At 37.7% G+C, this 12,532-nt stretch overlaps 3 protein-coding genes across 6 annotated transcripts in view; 2 read left to right on the forward strand and 1 right to left on the reverse strand.

Annotated features, from left to right (window-relative positions):
- The window catches only part of LOC111455210 (callose synthase 7-like), a 25,138-nt gene extending 21,887 nt beyond the window's left edge, over positions 1-3,251 (forward strand). For all 4 annotated transcript variants that reach the window (XM_023096782.1, XM_023096785.1, XM_023096784.1 and 1 more), the window contains 6 exons: positions 255-367; positions 441-670; positions 1,324-2,121; positions 2,234-2,284; positions 2,415-2,600; positions 2,712-3,251. In XM_023096782.1, coding sequence (XP_022952550.1) covers positions 255-367; positions 441-670; positions 1,324-2,121; positions 2,234-2,284; positions 2,415-2,600; positions 2,712-3,032 — 1,699 coding nt within the window. In that variant the 3' untranslated portion in view covers positions 3,033-3,251. The remainder of the gene's footprint in view (positions 1-254; positions 368-440; positions 671-1,323; positions 2,122-2,233; positions 2,285-2,414; positions 2,601-2,711) is intronic.
- A 943-nt stretch (positions 3,252-4,194) lies between these two features.
- LOC111455275 (probable receptor-like protein kinase At2g42960) lies at positions 4,195-8,347 on the forward strand. The gene is made up of 8 exons (XM_023096876.1): positions 4,195-4,938; positions 5,482-6,245; positions 6,330-6,434; positions 6,522-6,644; positions 6,849-7,019; positions 7,108-7,237; positions 7,395-7,604; positions 7,873-8,347. The coding sequence occupies exons 2-8, from the start codon at positions 5,569-5,571 to the stop codon at positions 7,993-7,995; spliced, it is 1,539 nt and encodes a 512-aa protein (XP_022952644.1). The 5' UTR covers positions 4,195-4,938; positions 5,482-5,568; the 3' UTR covers positions 7,996-8,347.
- A 2,762-nt stretch (positions 8,348-11,109) lies between these two features.
- Positions 11,110-12,532, reverse strand: LOC111455287 (probable WRKY transcription factor 28). The gene is made up of 3 exons (XM_023096891.1): positions 12,037-12,532; positions 11,786-11,929; positions 11,110-11,685 (listed from the first exon to the last, which is right to left on the reverse strand). Exons 1-3 carry the CDS (start codon positions 12,417-12,419, stop codon positions 11,337-11,339), a joined length of 876 nt encoding a protein of 291 aa, XP_022952659.1. The 5' UTR covers positions 12,420-12,532; the 3' UTR covers positions 11,110-11,336.

The following is a 12,532-nucleotide window of genomic DNA, read 5'->3' on the forward strand; positions in this document are numbered from 1 at the left end:
AAAAAAAAAAAAAAAAAAAGACAGATTTGAATGTTGAAAGAATTCTGCCCCTTTCCATAAATATTTTACGCTGCTCCAAAAGTTACAACATTTCTCACTTATCCCGAAGTTATATGTTTTTTGTGCTACTGTTTACCATATGTATTTTGGTGGTGAAAAAACATTCTTATTTGATTTGAATTTTAAATTAGTCCAATCTGTTGAAACGTTACTATCATGGATGGGTTTCATAAGCTCACATGTCACTTTCACAGGGTACGTTTCCATTATGGTCATCCTGATGTATTTGACAGAATCTTCCACATAACTAGGGGTGGCATCAGTAAAGCTTCTAGAGTCATTAACCTAAGCGAGGATATATTTGCTGGTATTTCTTATTTCAATTGAAGATGATATTCCTAAAGATTCCACCAGTCAATTAATTGTGCTAATCTTAACAGGATATAATTCAACTCTTCGTGGGGGGTTTGTCACACACCATGAATACATCCAAGTAGGCAAGGGGCGAGATGTGGGCATGAATCAAATATCACTTTTTGAGGCAAAGGTTGCAAATGGGAATGGAGAGCAGACACTTAGTCGTGATGTTTATAGGCTTGGGCGTCGTTTTGACTTCTACCGAATGATGTCCTTCTACTTCACAACTGTTGGATTCTACTTCAGTAGTATGGTATTATTTCTATAAGCAATATCTGTTTGCGTAGTATTAACATATAATATATATATGGCTTTGCACTATCCTTGAATAACTGCTCAAAATGTTCCCCTTAAGATCAACACGTGGGCTCCTGGCTTCAAATAGGTCAAGTATTTACTCAGTACATGTTTGTGTGCTTGGATTTCTAACTAATGTCTCTTCTTAAGTAATAGATAGAAAGATGTAATTGCTTCTGCTAACTGTGTTTATATGTCAATGCTAACATCAAGAGAATGTGTACGTATTAATCTTTTTCCGGCAAAGATACAGTATTTTTTTGCTCAAAAAAATTGTTGATGCGCATGTTTTTTTTTCTATAGGCAATATTTTTTTAGTTGGCTATTGCCAACTTGACTGAACTTAAATACTTGGTAGGCTATATTAAGATATCCTGATAGGCTTGAACTCTGTGGATAGTTTTGGTGAGGGGCTGAATCTTTTTCGTAGTACGAGTTCTAAGACCTATTAAGTCCTTTAGTGGGAAGAAATCTTCTTCCAAATTCGAGAAGGTTTACAGTAAATGATTATTCTTTGACTTCCGATTCACATATGGTGCTTTCTGTTGCCTGCGCATGTTCGTCATAATGCAAGGATCATTCTTAGCTTTTGAATTATACAACTCGCAGGTGACTGTGCTGACAGTATATTTATTTTTATATGGACGTTTATACATGGTTATGAGTGGTGTTGAAAGGGAGATTCTTGAAAACCCTTCCATACGTCAGACGAAGGCTCTTGAAGAGGCTTTGGCTACCCAGTCTGTATTTCAACTAGGCTTGTTGCTGGTACTACCAATGGTTATGGAAATTGGCCTTGAAAAAGGATTTCGCACTGCCCTTGGTGATTTTGTTATCATGCAGCTGCAACTAGCTTCTGTTTTTTTCACATTTCAGCTTGGAACTAAAGCCCACTTTTATGGTCGAACAATCTTGCATGGAGGTTCTAAATATCGAGCTACTGGTCGTGGGTTTGTTGTTTTTCATGCAAAATTTGCTGATAATTACAGGCAGTACTCAAGAAGTCACTTTGTCAAAGGCTTGGAACTTTTTATTCTGCTCCTTATTTATCAAATCTATGGAAATTCATATCGCAGTTCAAAACTTTATCTATTCATCACTTTCTCCATGTGGTTTCTGGTTGCCTCCTGGTTGTTTGCTCCCTTTGTGTTCAATCCATCTGGATTTGACTGGCAAAAGACGGTTGATGACTGGACAGATTGGAAAAGGTGGATGGGAAATCGTGGTGGAATAGGGATCTCCCATGACAAAAGTTGGGAATCTTGGTGGGATGGAGAACAGGAACACTTGAAAAGTACAACACTAAGGGGAAGAGTGCTAGAGATAATACTTTCTTTACGATTCCTGTTATACCAATATGGAATTGTTTACCACCTTGATATATCTCATAGCATTAAGAGCTTCTGGGTACGGAGTTTTTCTATTATCACTAAGATATTTTCTCTCATTATCCAAATGATATTTCTTTGGATCTGCTGCCAATATTTCACTGTTGTTTTTCGCTTCAATGTCTATCCAGGTTTATGGACTTTCTTGGGTTGTCATGTTAATTGCTCTTGTTGTCTTAAAGGTATTCCCCTACACAAGGATCTCATATCATTTTCTTACCTCGAAGGCTGATTTGCTCTAACATGTTTACTATTTTAGGCTGGTTAATTTGCCCTCTTGTTTACTGTGTTTATGTTTCATGTGGCTACCAGTTGGTATCCATGGGCAGACGAAAATTCGGTACCGACTTCCAGCTCATGTTCAGAATACTAAAAGCTCTTCTCTTCCTCGGTTTCATGTCGGTCATGACTGTCTTGTTTGTAGTATGGGGCCTCACAGTATCAGATCTATTTGCAGCTCTCCTTGCGTTCTTGCCTACTGGATGGGCCATCCTTCTGGTAAGTTTTGCAATTATGCTCTCATATGACATTGTTTGTTTAGCACAGCTTTCTTTAAATAAATTACATGCGAAAGACCTGGTATTGATTCATCTTTATCTGTTTCCAAAGATTGGGCAGTCATGCAGACCGATGATGAAAGGCGTAGGATTCTGGGAATCAATAAAAGAGCTTGCGAGAGGGTATGAATACATCATGGGTCTCGTTATTTTCATGCCCATAGCCATCTTGTCCTGGTTCCCATTTGTATCAGAGTTCCAAACACGTTTGCTGTTCAATCAAGCATTCAGCAGAGGTCTGCAGATTTCAATGATTCTTTCTGGAAGAAAAGATACGTCATTACACGAAGGTGTTGAAAACTGTCCACGACAAAAAAATGTCGAAACAAATAACTTGAAGCAGAAAAACAACGTGAAGGGAGAAATCTTTTGAATAGAGGGACCTTAAGTACTTATGCTTTACTAATTCTCTTTTTTTGTCGTGGAAATAGCATACATCTCGTGAGTATTTATAGTGGAGATGGTACAACCTATCTCCTAAACTTCCTCCTCAAATTCCTAATCTCTTAGATCTATTAGTGATGATTATTGTAAAACTTCACACGTTTACCGTAGTTTGAGATTAACAAATTTTGACATTCAGTGGTGTTTTTCCCGACTCTCTTGCATATTCTTTGTCTACTCTCTAATCCATAGGAACTATATAAAATATTTGATGATATGCAACCCATTGATTCTGATATAGCTGCTCTCCCCATGGATCATACATTCAGCAATAAGTCCTAAAATGACAAACTCGATTAACTGGTTTTAGAGGTGGAAAAGGAAGAAAAAAGTAGTTGAAGGGAAACCGACAATCATTGGACCAGAGTTAGTAGGGACTCCAGTGGCCCACCTGAGGGGTCATCCTTAAACAACACCCCATGCTTGTTGCTCACTGCACAGATCACCCGTTTCCCTCATGCCACCGCCATTACCAATCTCATCCAAATTCTCAACTTTATAACTTCTCTCCCTCTCTTAGAGTTCCACCGTCTTCGTTGGCACACTATCCGATGTCTAGCTTTGATGCCCCTAATCTTTTTCCTCCAGACTACTTAATATTGTCCAGCTAGACATATAAAAGCTTGACAAAATTTTCTCTCTTTTATCGACTTCTAAATGTTTCATTTAATTCCCGTTACTATTCCTATTAAAAAAAATATAAAAGCTTGACAATATTAAAATATTTTATTGTATTACGTGAGTGGCTAAAAATTGTATGTATAAAATTAAGTAATTGAGCGCTCCCGTCTTTATCATACGCATTTTCATCACTAATTTAATTCATCACTAATTTAATTCATCTCCCCAAAACTCACGTGTAAAACAAAAATCTCCCCCAAATCAAATTCAATTAAATCTCTCAACATTATCTTTAATATATTTAAATCAAATTATCAATTAACTCAATTTCAAAACCTCCTGAAAATTTTCTTATACTTTAACAATATTAAATTAAGAATTACCAAAAGAAAAAATTATTTTTATTACATTCATAGGCTCATCTCAAGATTCGGATATGTATATATTTTTTCTTACGATTCTCTTTTCATTGGTATCCGCTACGGGCAGGCAATCGGCTAATCCTAGAGCCTACCATTATTCTCCGTCGATCCTCTCTGCCAATTCCTCATTTTGTGTTGCCACGTTACTTGATTCACTCCTCGCTGCCCTTCATTCCCGATTTACCGTCTTACATTTTCCCCGCCGATCTGGTTTACTGTCCGTCACATCCAGATACTTGGGGTTGACTCTCTTTCTTTCTCTATCTCTCTCTTAATTACTCAACTCTTTGCTGTTTATTCAATGCTTTTTTTTCTTACCCAGCTGTTATCTGCAGTGCCATAATCCTGTTCACTTTGTTCTTGCCGTTTTCCCCATCTCCGGCGACCTCCATTGCAACCCCAGTTTCTCTTTCAACCTTTTCCAAGCTCCTTCTCGCTTCTGCATACTCAAACCCACCGTTCTCACCTACCCTTTTCCCCACGACTTCTCATTCCCCCATTGTTGTCTGTAATTTGTAGATTCTCTTCTCTACTTCTCTCTCTCTCCCACATAAATTAGCTTTCGTTCTGCTATTTATCTTGCATTTTCCTCTACCATTCCTTCAATTGTTGCTGACCCTTTGAGGCTGCTTCCCCCGGGAGAATCTGGAATTGGAGGGTCTGGTTTTTTCAGGTCGATATTGGACTATCTATGCTTATTGGGTCCCAGTTGGTTAAAATAGAAGCCCTTTCTCTGCTTCTGTGGGATCTTAAAGAGGAAGATCAAGGGGGTTAGGCTAGATCTGTTGAAAGGTGGATGAAATGCCTTCTACTTTGAACCACTTTCCTTTGTTTTCTTTAATTTGTTCACATTTCTTTTTTATGTCTTTTACTTGAATCATAAGTGATGCCTTCTACAAATTCATACCTTTTGTTTGATAGATTTAGAACTTTTGGTTTCGCTGTTGGTGGTTCATTACTCTGGGTTTTCTTCTACAATGGGATATTGAATTTATTTTGCTTTCTTCGTCATCATGACTTGTACATACGAGCATCAGTCGGGGTTTGTTGTGGAAAGAATAGAATCCAGTTGAATGCTCAATGCTGATGTAAAGTATCTTCCTTAACCGTATTAGTTTCCCTTTTTGTGTTCTATCTCTGGATTTATGCAATATTTTAAGAACTTGTGAAGGAGATTGCAATTTTTGGAGGATATTTCTTATTATGAACTTTGTGTTTTAAATGGCTGTCTAATTGTGAAGAAACTTCAGTAACTTGTGTTATTGATACTAAGCTCTCTCAGGAATCTCTTACCTATAATTTGAGACTGCATGATGTTTTGCATCTAATTCTCAGGTCTAAATGTCTTGATTTATCTGCGGCTGGAACTTAGGGGTCCGAGCCAGTTCGAAGTTTTGGCATCTTGAGGATCAACCATCAGCTATGTCATCTGGAACTACTTTGAATACAGAATTGTCAAAGAAAACGTCCTTCCTTGGTTTGTCCCTATGGGTTTTGATCTGCTTATGTGTTGGTGCATTTATTGTTTTGATTCTTGGTATCTTATCTGTATGGGTGATGTTTCAAAGAAAGACAAGGAGATCCCCAGAAAACTTCTCCACTTCTCAAATACCAAACGTCTCGAAGGATATTAAGGTGGATAGAATCGCGACTCAATCTGCCCACGGCAATCATCTTGAGAACCTTTATCATTCTATTCATGATAAATCAAATGAGAAGAACTCAGAGAAGATGATTGGTCATTTGAGCATGAGCAAGTTGAGTGATCCTGATAACATAAGCCAATGCAGCTCCAATTACTATCATGAAAGGGTTTTTAGCTCACATTCAGGAGAAGAAGGAAGCTCTGGGACTGTTAGAAAGCAGTCTTCCATGCCGTACGGAGGATATGGAGGACTTGTGACTGCCTCTCCTCTCGTTGGCTTACCTGAAATTTCACATCTTGGTTGGGGTCATTGGTTTACCCTCAGGGACCTAGAATTTGCGACACATCGTTTCTCTCCAGACAATGTTCTTGGTGAAGGGGGTTATGGGGTTGTCTATAAAGGCAGACTGATAAATGGAACTGAGGTTGCAGTAAAGAAGCTTCTCAATAATCTGTAAGGAATTTAGGAGTTTGAAACATATATAAAACTATTAGCAATGGTCATTGTTCTCTTAAAGTTCAATTTGCTTCTTCATAGGGGACAAGCAGAGAAAGAATTTAGAGTTGAGGTGGAGGCCATTGGTCATGTAAGACACAAGAACCTCGTACGACTCCTCGGCTATTGCATTGAAGGAGTTCATAGGTACTACTTACACTGTCGGTATGTCTTTAGTTGACTATTTTGAGTCGATTCTCAAAGAAAATGGCTTTTCTCTTTTTACTTGCACAGGATGCTGGTCTATGAATATGTGAACAATGGCAACTTAGAACAATGGTTACATGGCGCTATGCGGCAACATGGCACCCTTACATGGGATGCCCGGATGAAGGTGCTTCTTGGCACTGCTAAGGCGTAAGTAACATCGTTTACACATTTTTATGAACTCGGCACTCTGATTATATACGGTTTCTGATGACCTGACATTATTTGCTTCAGTTCTCTTTAGTCTCAGTTCGTTCGTCCAGTGGTTTTAATTTTTGGTAGAACATTACTTCTAAATGACTGCAAAACTTTCAAACTTGAGAATGTTACCAAACTTCTTTTCCCTGAATACAGGCTAGCATATTTACATGAGGCAATTGAACCGAAGGTTGTCCACAGAGACATAAAATCTAGCAACATCTTAATTGATGATGAATTTAATGCAAAGGTTTCAGATTTTGGATTGGCCAAACTTTTGGATGCAGGAGAAAGTCACATCACGACTCGAGTGATGGGCACATTTGGGTATATGCTTATTTTTCATTCTATTCTATAACCTATTGTGATAAAGAATGTTCACATAGAAGCTAATCGTGTTTTTCGTTTGTCCTAGGTATGTGGCGCCGGAATATGCCAACACTGGCTTGTTGAATGAGAAGAGTGACATTTATAGCTTTGGCGTTCTCCTTCTGGAAGCAATTACAGGAAGGGACCCTGTTGATTATGGCCGTCCTGCTAATGAGGTACTTCTGACTCTTAATAATATTGGTGGTTAGTTTCATTATCGGGCGTCCTTCAGGACTCACTCTTCCATGAATGTATGCTGCACATAATTTCCATATCTCAATTGACATTAGCTTATGTACTTCCCTGCCAGTAATAGTGTACTTTATTCTTCAGGTTAACCTTGTTGAGTGGTTAAAAGTGATGGTAGGCACAAGGAGAGCTGAGGAAGTTATAGATCCAAGTCTTGAAACTAAACCTTCTACACGCGCATTGAAACGTGCCCTTCTGATTGCGCTTAGGTGTGTGGATCCTGAGGCAGATAAGAGACCAAAAATGACTCAAGTTGTTAGAATGCTTGAAGCTGATGACTACCCATCACGCGAGGTACGTGTCGATGAAATATGCAAACCAAGATAATAAATCATACTGCTCTCTCCTGCCTCCTAAACGACCTTCTCTCTTGCAATCCTACTGTTGTGTTAAAAAATTCTCTGGTCAACCAATTTCTTATTCATATTAGTTCACACACAACAGTGTTTATGTTCTGAATTTTCCTTTTCATTGAGATAGATTTTGGGCCAACATATTTCATACTGAAGCTATTAATGATGTCAATCATCAGCAATTGAGAATATGGAGAATTGTTTTGTAGGATCGGAGGAGCCAAAAGAGCAGCACGGCGAACACGGAAATAGAGTCGACGAAAGAGATCTCGAGTCCAGCTGAGGTTGGAAGTAAAGCAGTGGATTCAGAGAGCAGAGAGGGGAACGCATGAGTGGTTTGAAACTAGCTCTTCTCTTATTTGTCATTGCTGGTAGCATGGTTTGAAAGCAGTTGGATGGGTGATGGTCCATTTGTTTCATAGTACATATCACTACTGCACCCTGTTTAGATCACATAAAATTATAGAGAGAGAGAGAGAGAGAAATGTTTGTTGTGGCCACTTGCTCTATCATTTCCTCTTTCACGCCCTTTTTTTGTGAGAGAACACAACTCTCTTTTTCTTTTCTTTTCTTTTCTTTTCTTTTCTTTTCTTTTCTTTTTTGGCTTTAATTGTTGGTTCACTCACCATTGTTATTATAAATTATTAATTTTTTTTGGAAGAAAAAAAAAGAATTTATTTTGAATAACTCTCCATGTTAAATGAAGGCATCACAGCCCAACCAGAAGCTTTTCGGGTTCTTCTTTATTTAATGGGCATTGCTTTTATTTTCATCTTTTTCAAGCACACTTCTTCTTCCCCCTTCATTGGGTATCCATCCTCTGTTTTAATATCATTTCCATCTCCTTAATTTCCGTGAAATACTATGATGATGTCTTGTCCCCAAACCCCATCTTATTATTACTTTCATCTTTCATTATTATTGGATAATCTTCATTTTTCTCTACCCACTTTTGTTGTGTCCATTTTAGCTGTTTTTATTTTCCTTTTTAGTTCCAACTTCGAAAGGTTTTGTAAGGACACTGCTATGTAATAATATATATCGCATTACCTAAAATATGGAACAATTCCAACTCGATTATTGGTGCCTATAGAGATGTTCACGAGGCAAGGATGACATCTCTGCCTCTGTCTTCTCCTCCATTTAAATCCATGTTTCGGTAAGATTTCCTATGGAAAATTTGGAGGATTGGGTTTCTTTTTTTTTAATCTTGAGCTGGGATCGATCGAACTCTCTATGAGATTCATAGTTGCATTATTTATAGCTTCCTTGTTCGTAGACAAAGCTAATTTGGAAGTGTCTTTCATTCCAATGCATAACTTGTATTGTATCCATGTGCTTCCTAGAGTTCGCTTCTAGAAATATAGTCATCCCTACCCCTTCACCTCAATCTCACGAGTCTCTTATCCATTCTCGTTTGATCATGGTGGGGAGCAGGTAAAAATAGAAAAACTCACATTGGGTTTAGGGGTAATCAGGTTCTAGCCATGTAGTGGATTCGGTCTTAGTGTAAAATTTCCTGACTTATAGTGCTAGGTCAGTGAACTGCTGGAGATTGGATTGGATTTGCTCTAATATCTCTGTATCAGTCTGATGTTGAGTTGGATGGTTCATATAGTTTCATGTTTCTTTCTTTTCAATTCCAAACCTAACTATTAAATTACTGATAATTTTACCATCAATCACATTTAATTCAATAAATGCTTCCATAGTTTGTTAGCCTAACTTTTAATTTGACTCCTTTAAGCAAAAGGAATATGTTGATCATAATTAATATTGCAAAATGAAAAGAAAAAAAAATGCTACCTAATAGTTGACAATTGAAAAAAGAATTGCCAAATTTGATAGCCATCGTTTGTCTTCTAGAGAAGCAACTCGAGAGCCGAGCCCAAGGTAGCATCGTCTCCAACTAGACATCCTCATACTAGTACCAATGGAAATGAATCGAGATTGAATTAATAGCCATATTCGAGGGTACAACCCTTTTGAATAGGATCAGTTCTATAGGTTATATAACTGTATCCTTGAGTTTTTATTCGAGGGTCGTTTATTTAGCCTAACCTCGAGGACAACAAACCCCATTATTCTGTATCGCTTATTAATTGGTACAACCCACATTCAAAATTCGACAAACTTGGAACTCCATGTCTTTGTAACGTTCCTTGGAAGACACAGCATCCAATAATTAATGTAAGGTTGACCTTGAAACTTGTCATTAAACAGGCTGCACAAAGTCAACTCTCCATTCATTCCTCTACCGCTTGAAACCTTCCTTCTTAATTTTAGCTTGTTTTATAATGAAAATTATGGGTATTTTTGGGGTTACAAAGTTGAAAATAGGCCATAGATTTTAGAGATGTTTAAGAACATAAATGAATATTATGTATACAATATAACATGAAACATGCATGCATATCTATACTAATGTTATCATAATTAATGTATTAATTAGTTGGAGATTATTATATGTTAGAGTTTTGACATGATTTATAAAGTTAATTAAACAAATCTTTGTAATCCAAGTTGGAGATTGCGAATTTGACCAGCAACCAACCCACTTGATCTTGATGCTTCATCTCTGCGTCTATTTGAATAGAATCGTGTTTGTTCATATCTATGCTTGGATTTAATCAAAATTAACTGAAATTTTGATCAAATTCAACAACATATTGGTTGATCACTACTCTGGGTTCGACTAAATTTTCATTTTGATCCCGTTCGTTCGTTTCCACCTGAATAAAACATCAATTACTATCGTCCACAATAATCAAAATAATGATGCCTTCACCAAGACAACTTCGATCTGAATCATTTAAACGACATATCAGTCTCTGTCAATCAAGGCAGAGATTATTGAGCAACGAGATGTAGTCTTCATTTGAAAATCATCAAGAAGGACAAATTATCAGCCATGTTGACTGCTTCCTCATTCATTAACTCCTGATATTGCAATTATTATGGTTCGTTTTGCTTTAGTTTTTTGTTCTGATCCTGCTTTGTCTTCTAAATTATTGTCTAATTCTCTCACTTCCTCCATCCTACAACATCGAACACACTTAAAATTTCATCGATTCATAGAAATTCGTTATCTAGTTCTTAAAATCCCACCTCGGTTGGAGAGGAGAATAAAACATTCTTTACGAGGGTGTAGAAACCTCTTCCTGGCGGAAGCGCCTTAAAAACCTTGAGGGGTTTGGATGAATATCCCACGTTGGCTGATTTAGGGAACGATCATAGGTTTATAATCAAGGAATACTATCTCCGTTGGCATGAGGCCTTTTGGGGAAGCCCAAAGCAAAGCCACGAGAGCTTATTCTCAAAGTGGACAATATCATACCATTGTGGAGAGTCGTGTTACTCTAACCGAAGGAAAGCCGAAAGTGAAATATGAAAGAAGACAATGAGCTATTATAAGTTTATCTGCATGCATGGGTGAACCTAATCACGATCATGAACCAAAATCAAATATACATAAAAACACCCTCCAAAAATGTTGGAGAGAAAATTGGTCTTTTACATACGTAGACAATGCAAAAACATGCATGATAAACAACGTAGGACAGGTTCTGACGCCTCCATTATATGTTAGCTACATGGGTTTATCCTAATACAATAGCCAGGAAATATATATAATATATACACAATATAGATATTATTCTCATAAGGAAAGAACCTATTTTTGAGTGAACAAATCTTGCAACAAACCATAATGATCAGGCATTTGAAGGCTTAGATTCTGGTACATCAGGGATGCCGGGTCAGCTCGGGAGTTGGTCGGTAACAAATGCGAAAAGAGTTCATGAGGAAGCGTAGGACCAGATGAGGGGGCGGTGAGCGACGTCGACGCCGCCGATGCATAAAACGGAGACGACATGATTCCAGCAGAATGGCCTCGGAGTGTAGCTGGGCAATGGTGGTTGTGTTGACCTTCATATGTAGTAATCACCACAGAAGGATCTTGATATGATCTTTCCACTCGCTTCTTCACTAAACACTTCTGACTCGTGCATCTGTAGTAGCTTCTGCAGGTTTGTCACACATTTATCATATTACTACATTAAACAAATGTATGATGTAATTAAGTTACAAGGTAATTAAAAGGTGAAAATAATTATGATTAACCTTGGGTAAGGACTGTTTTTTACTGCCTTTTGTCCATATTTTCTCCATCTATATCCATCTTCAAGGTGATCTATCTCACTCTTTGTCAAGAAAGCAAACCGTGGCTCCCTCTGCCTCTTCTCTTTCTTTTTTGATATGTTGTTCCTTACAAAAATAATTATATTAATTTTTTTTTTTTTTTTTGGAGTCAAATCCTCCTCCAATTAAACCATAAAAAAATAAAAAAATTCAAAAATTCAAAATTCACATACTGTTTCTTGGACTTTTCTTCATCTCTTGGGTCCTCTTTGATGCTCTTGATTGAATCTTCTTCAACTACGGCCTCATTAGACGAAGACGACACAGAAGAATTCTGGGTGGTTGAAGATTGGTTCAAATTCTTGCCTCCACAAGAAGCCTTGTTTTTCGACACGTCGTCCACCGGAGAAATGACTTCAGATGAAGAGCACGACACGTCGAACGCTCTCGACAGGCTGTTGTAGTCCAACGAGGTGTCGAAGAAGTTAGTGAAGCTCATCAAAGCAGGATCCAACGGCGGGTGCTGCTGATGGAAGATCGAACGGTTCATATCCAGCTGGTCGTAATGGAATGGATCATACGGCTGGTATAGATTCTTGCCTTCTTCATTTGACATTTGGAAATAATATGATCAAATAAATTAGGGTTTTCCAGATCGAGGAGTCTCTGAAGAAGAAGAAGAAGAAAAAAAAAAAACCCAAGCTTTTGCCTCATAAACTCTCCACTCTC

This window comes from Cucurbita moschata, unplaced genomic scaffold, assembly GCF_002738365.1.
Source record: "Cucurbita moschata cultivar Rifu unplaced genomic scaffold, Cmos_1.0 Cmo_Scf00017, whole genome shotgun sequence".
Classification (NCBI taxonomy): domain Eukaryota; kingdom Viridiplantae; phylum Streptophyta; class Magnoliopsida; order Cucurbitales; family Cucurbitaceae; genus Cucurbita; species Cucurbita moschata.

Coding starts and splice junctions, on each gene's coding strand:
- LOC111455287 (XM_023096891.1), bottom strand. CDS start 12,419: ATGTCAAATGAAGAAGGCAAGAATCTATACCAGCCGTATGATCCATTC. Junction 11,930..12,036: donor GAAGAAAAGTCCAAGAAACA/GTATGTGAATTT, acceptor TATTTTTGTAAG/GAACAACATATCAAAAAAGA. Junction 11,686..11,785: donor AAAAACAGTCCTTACCCAAG/GTTAATCATAAT, acceptor ACAAACCTGCAG/AAGCTACTACAGATGCACGA.
- LOC111455275 (XM_023096876.1), top strand. CDS start 5,569: ATGTCATCTGGAACTACTTTGAATACAGAATTGTCAAAGAAAACGTCC. Junction 6,645..6,848: donor CTTCTTGGCACTGCTAAGGC/GTAAGTAACATC, acceptor CCCTGAATACAG/GCTAGCATATTTACATGAGG. Junction 7,238..7,394: donor ATGGCCGTCCTGCTAATGAG/GTACTTCTGACT, acceptor TTTATTCTTCAG/GTTAACCTTGTTGAGTGGTT.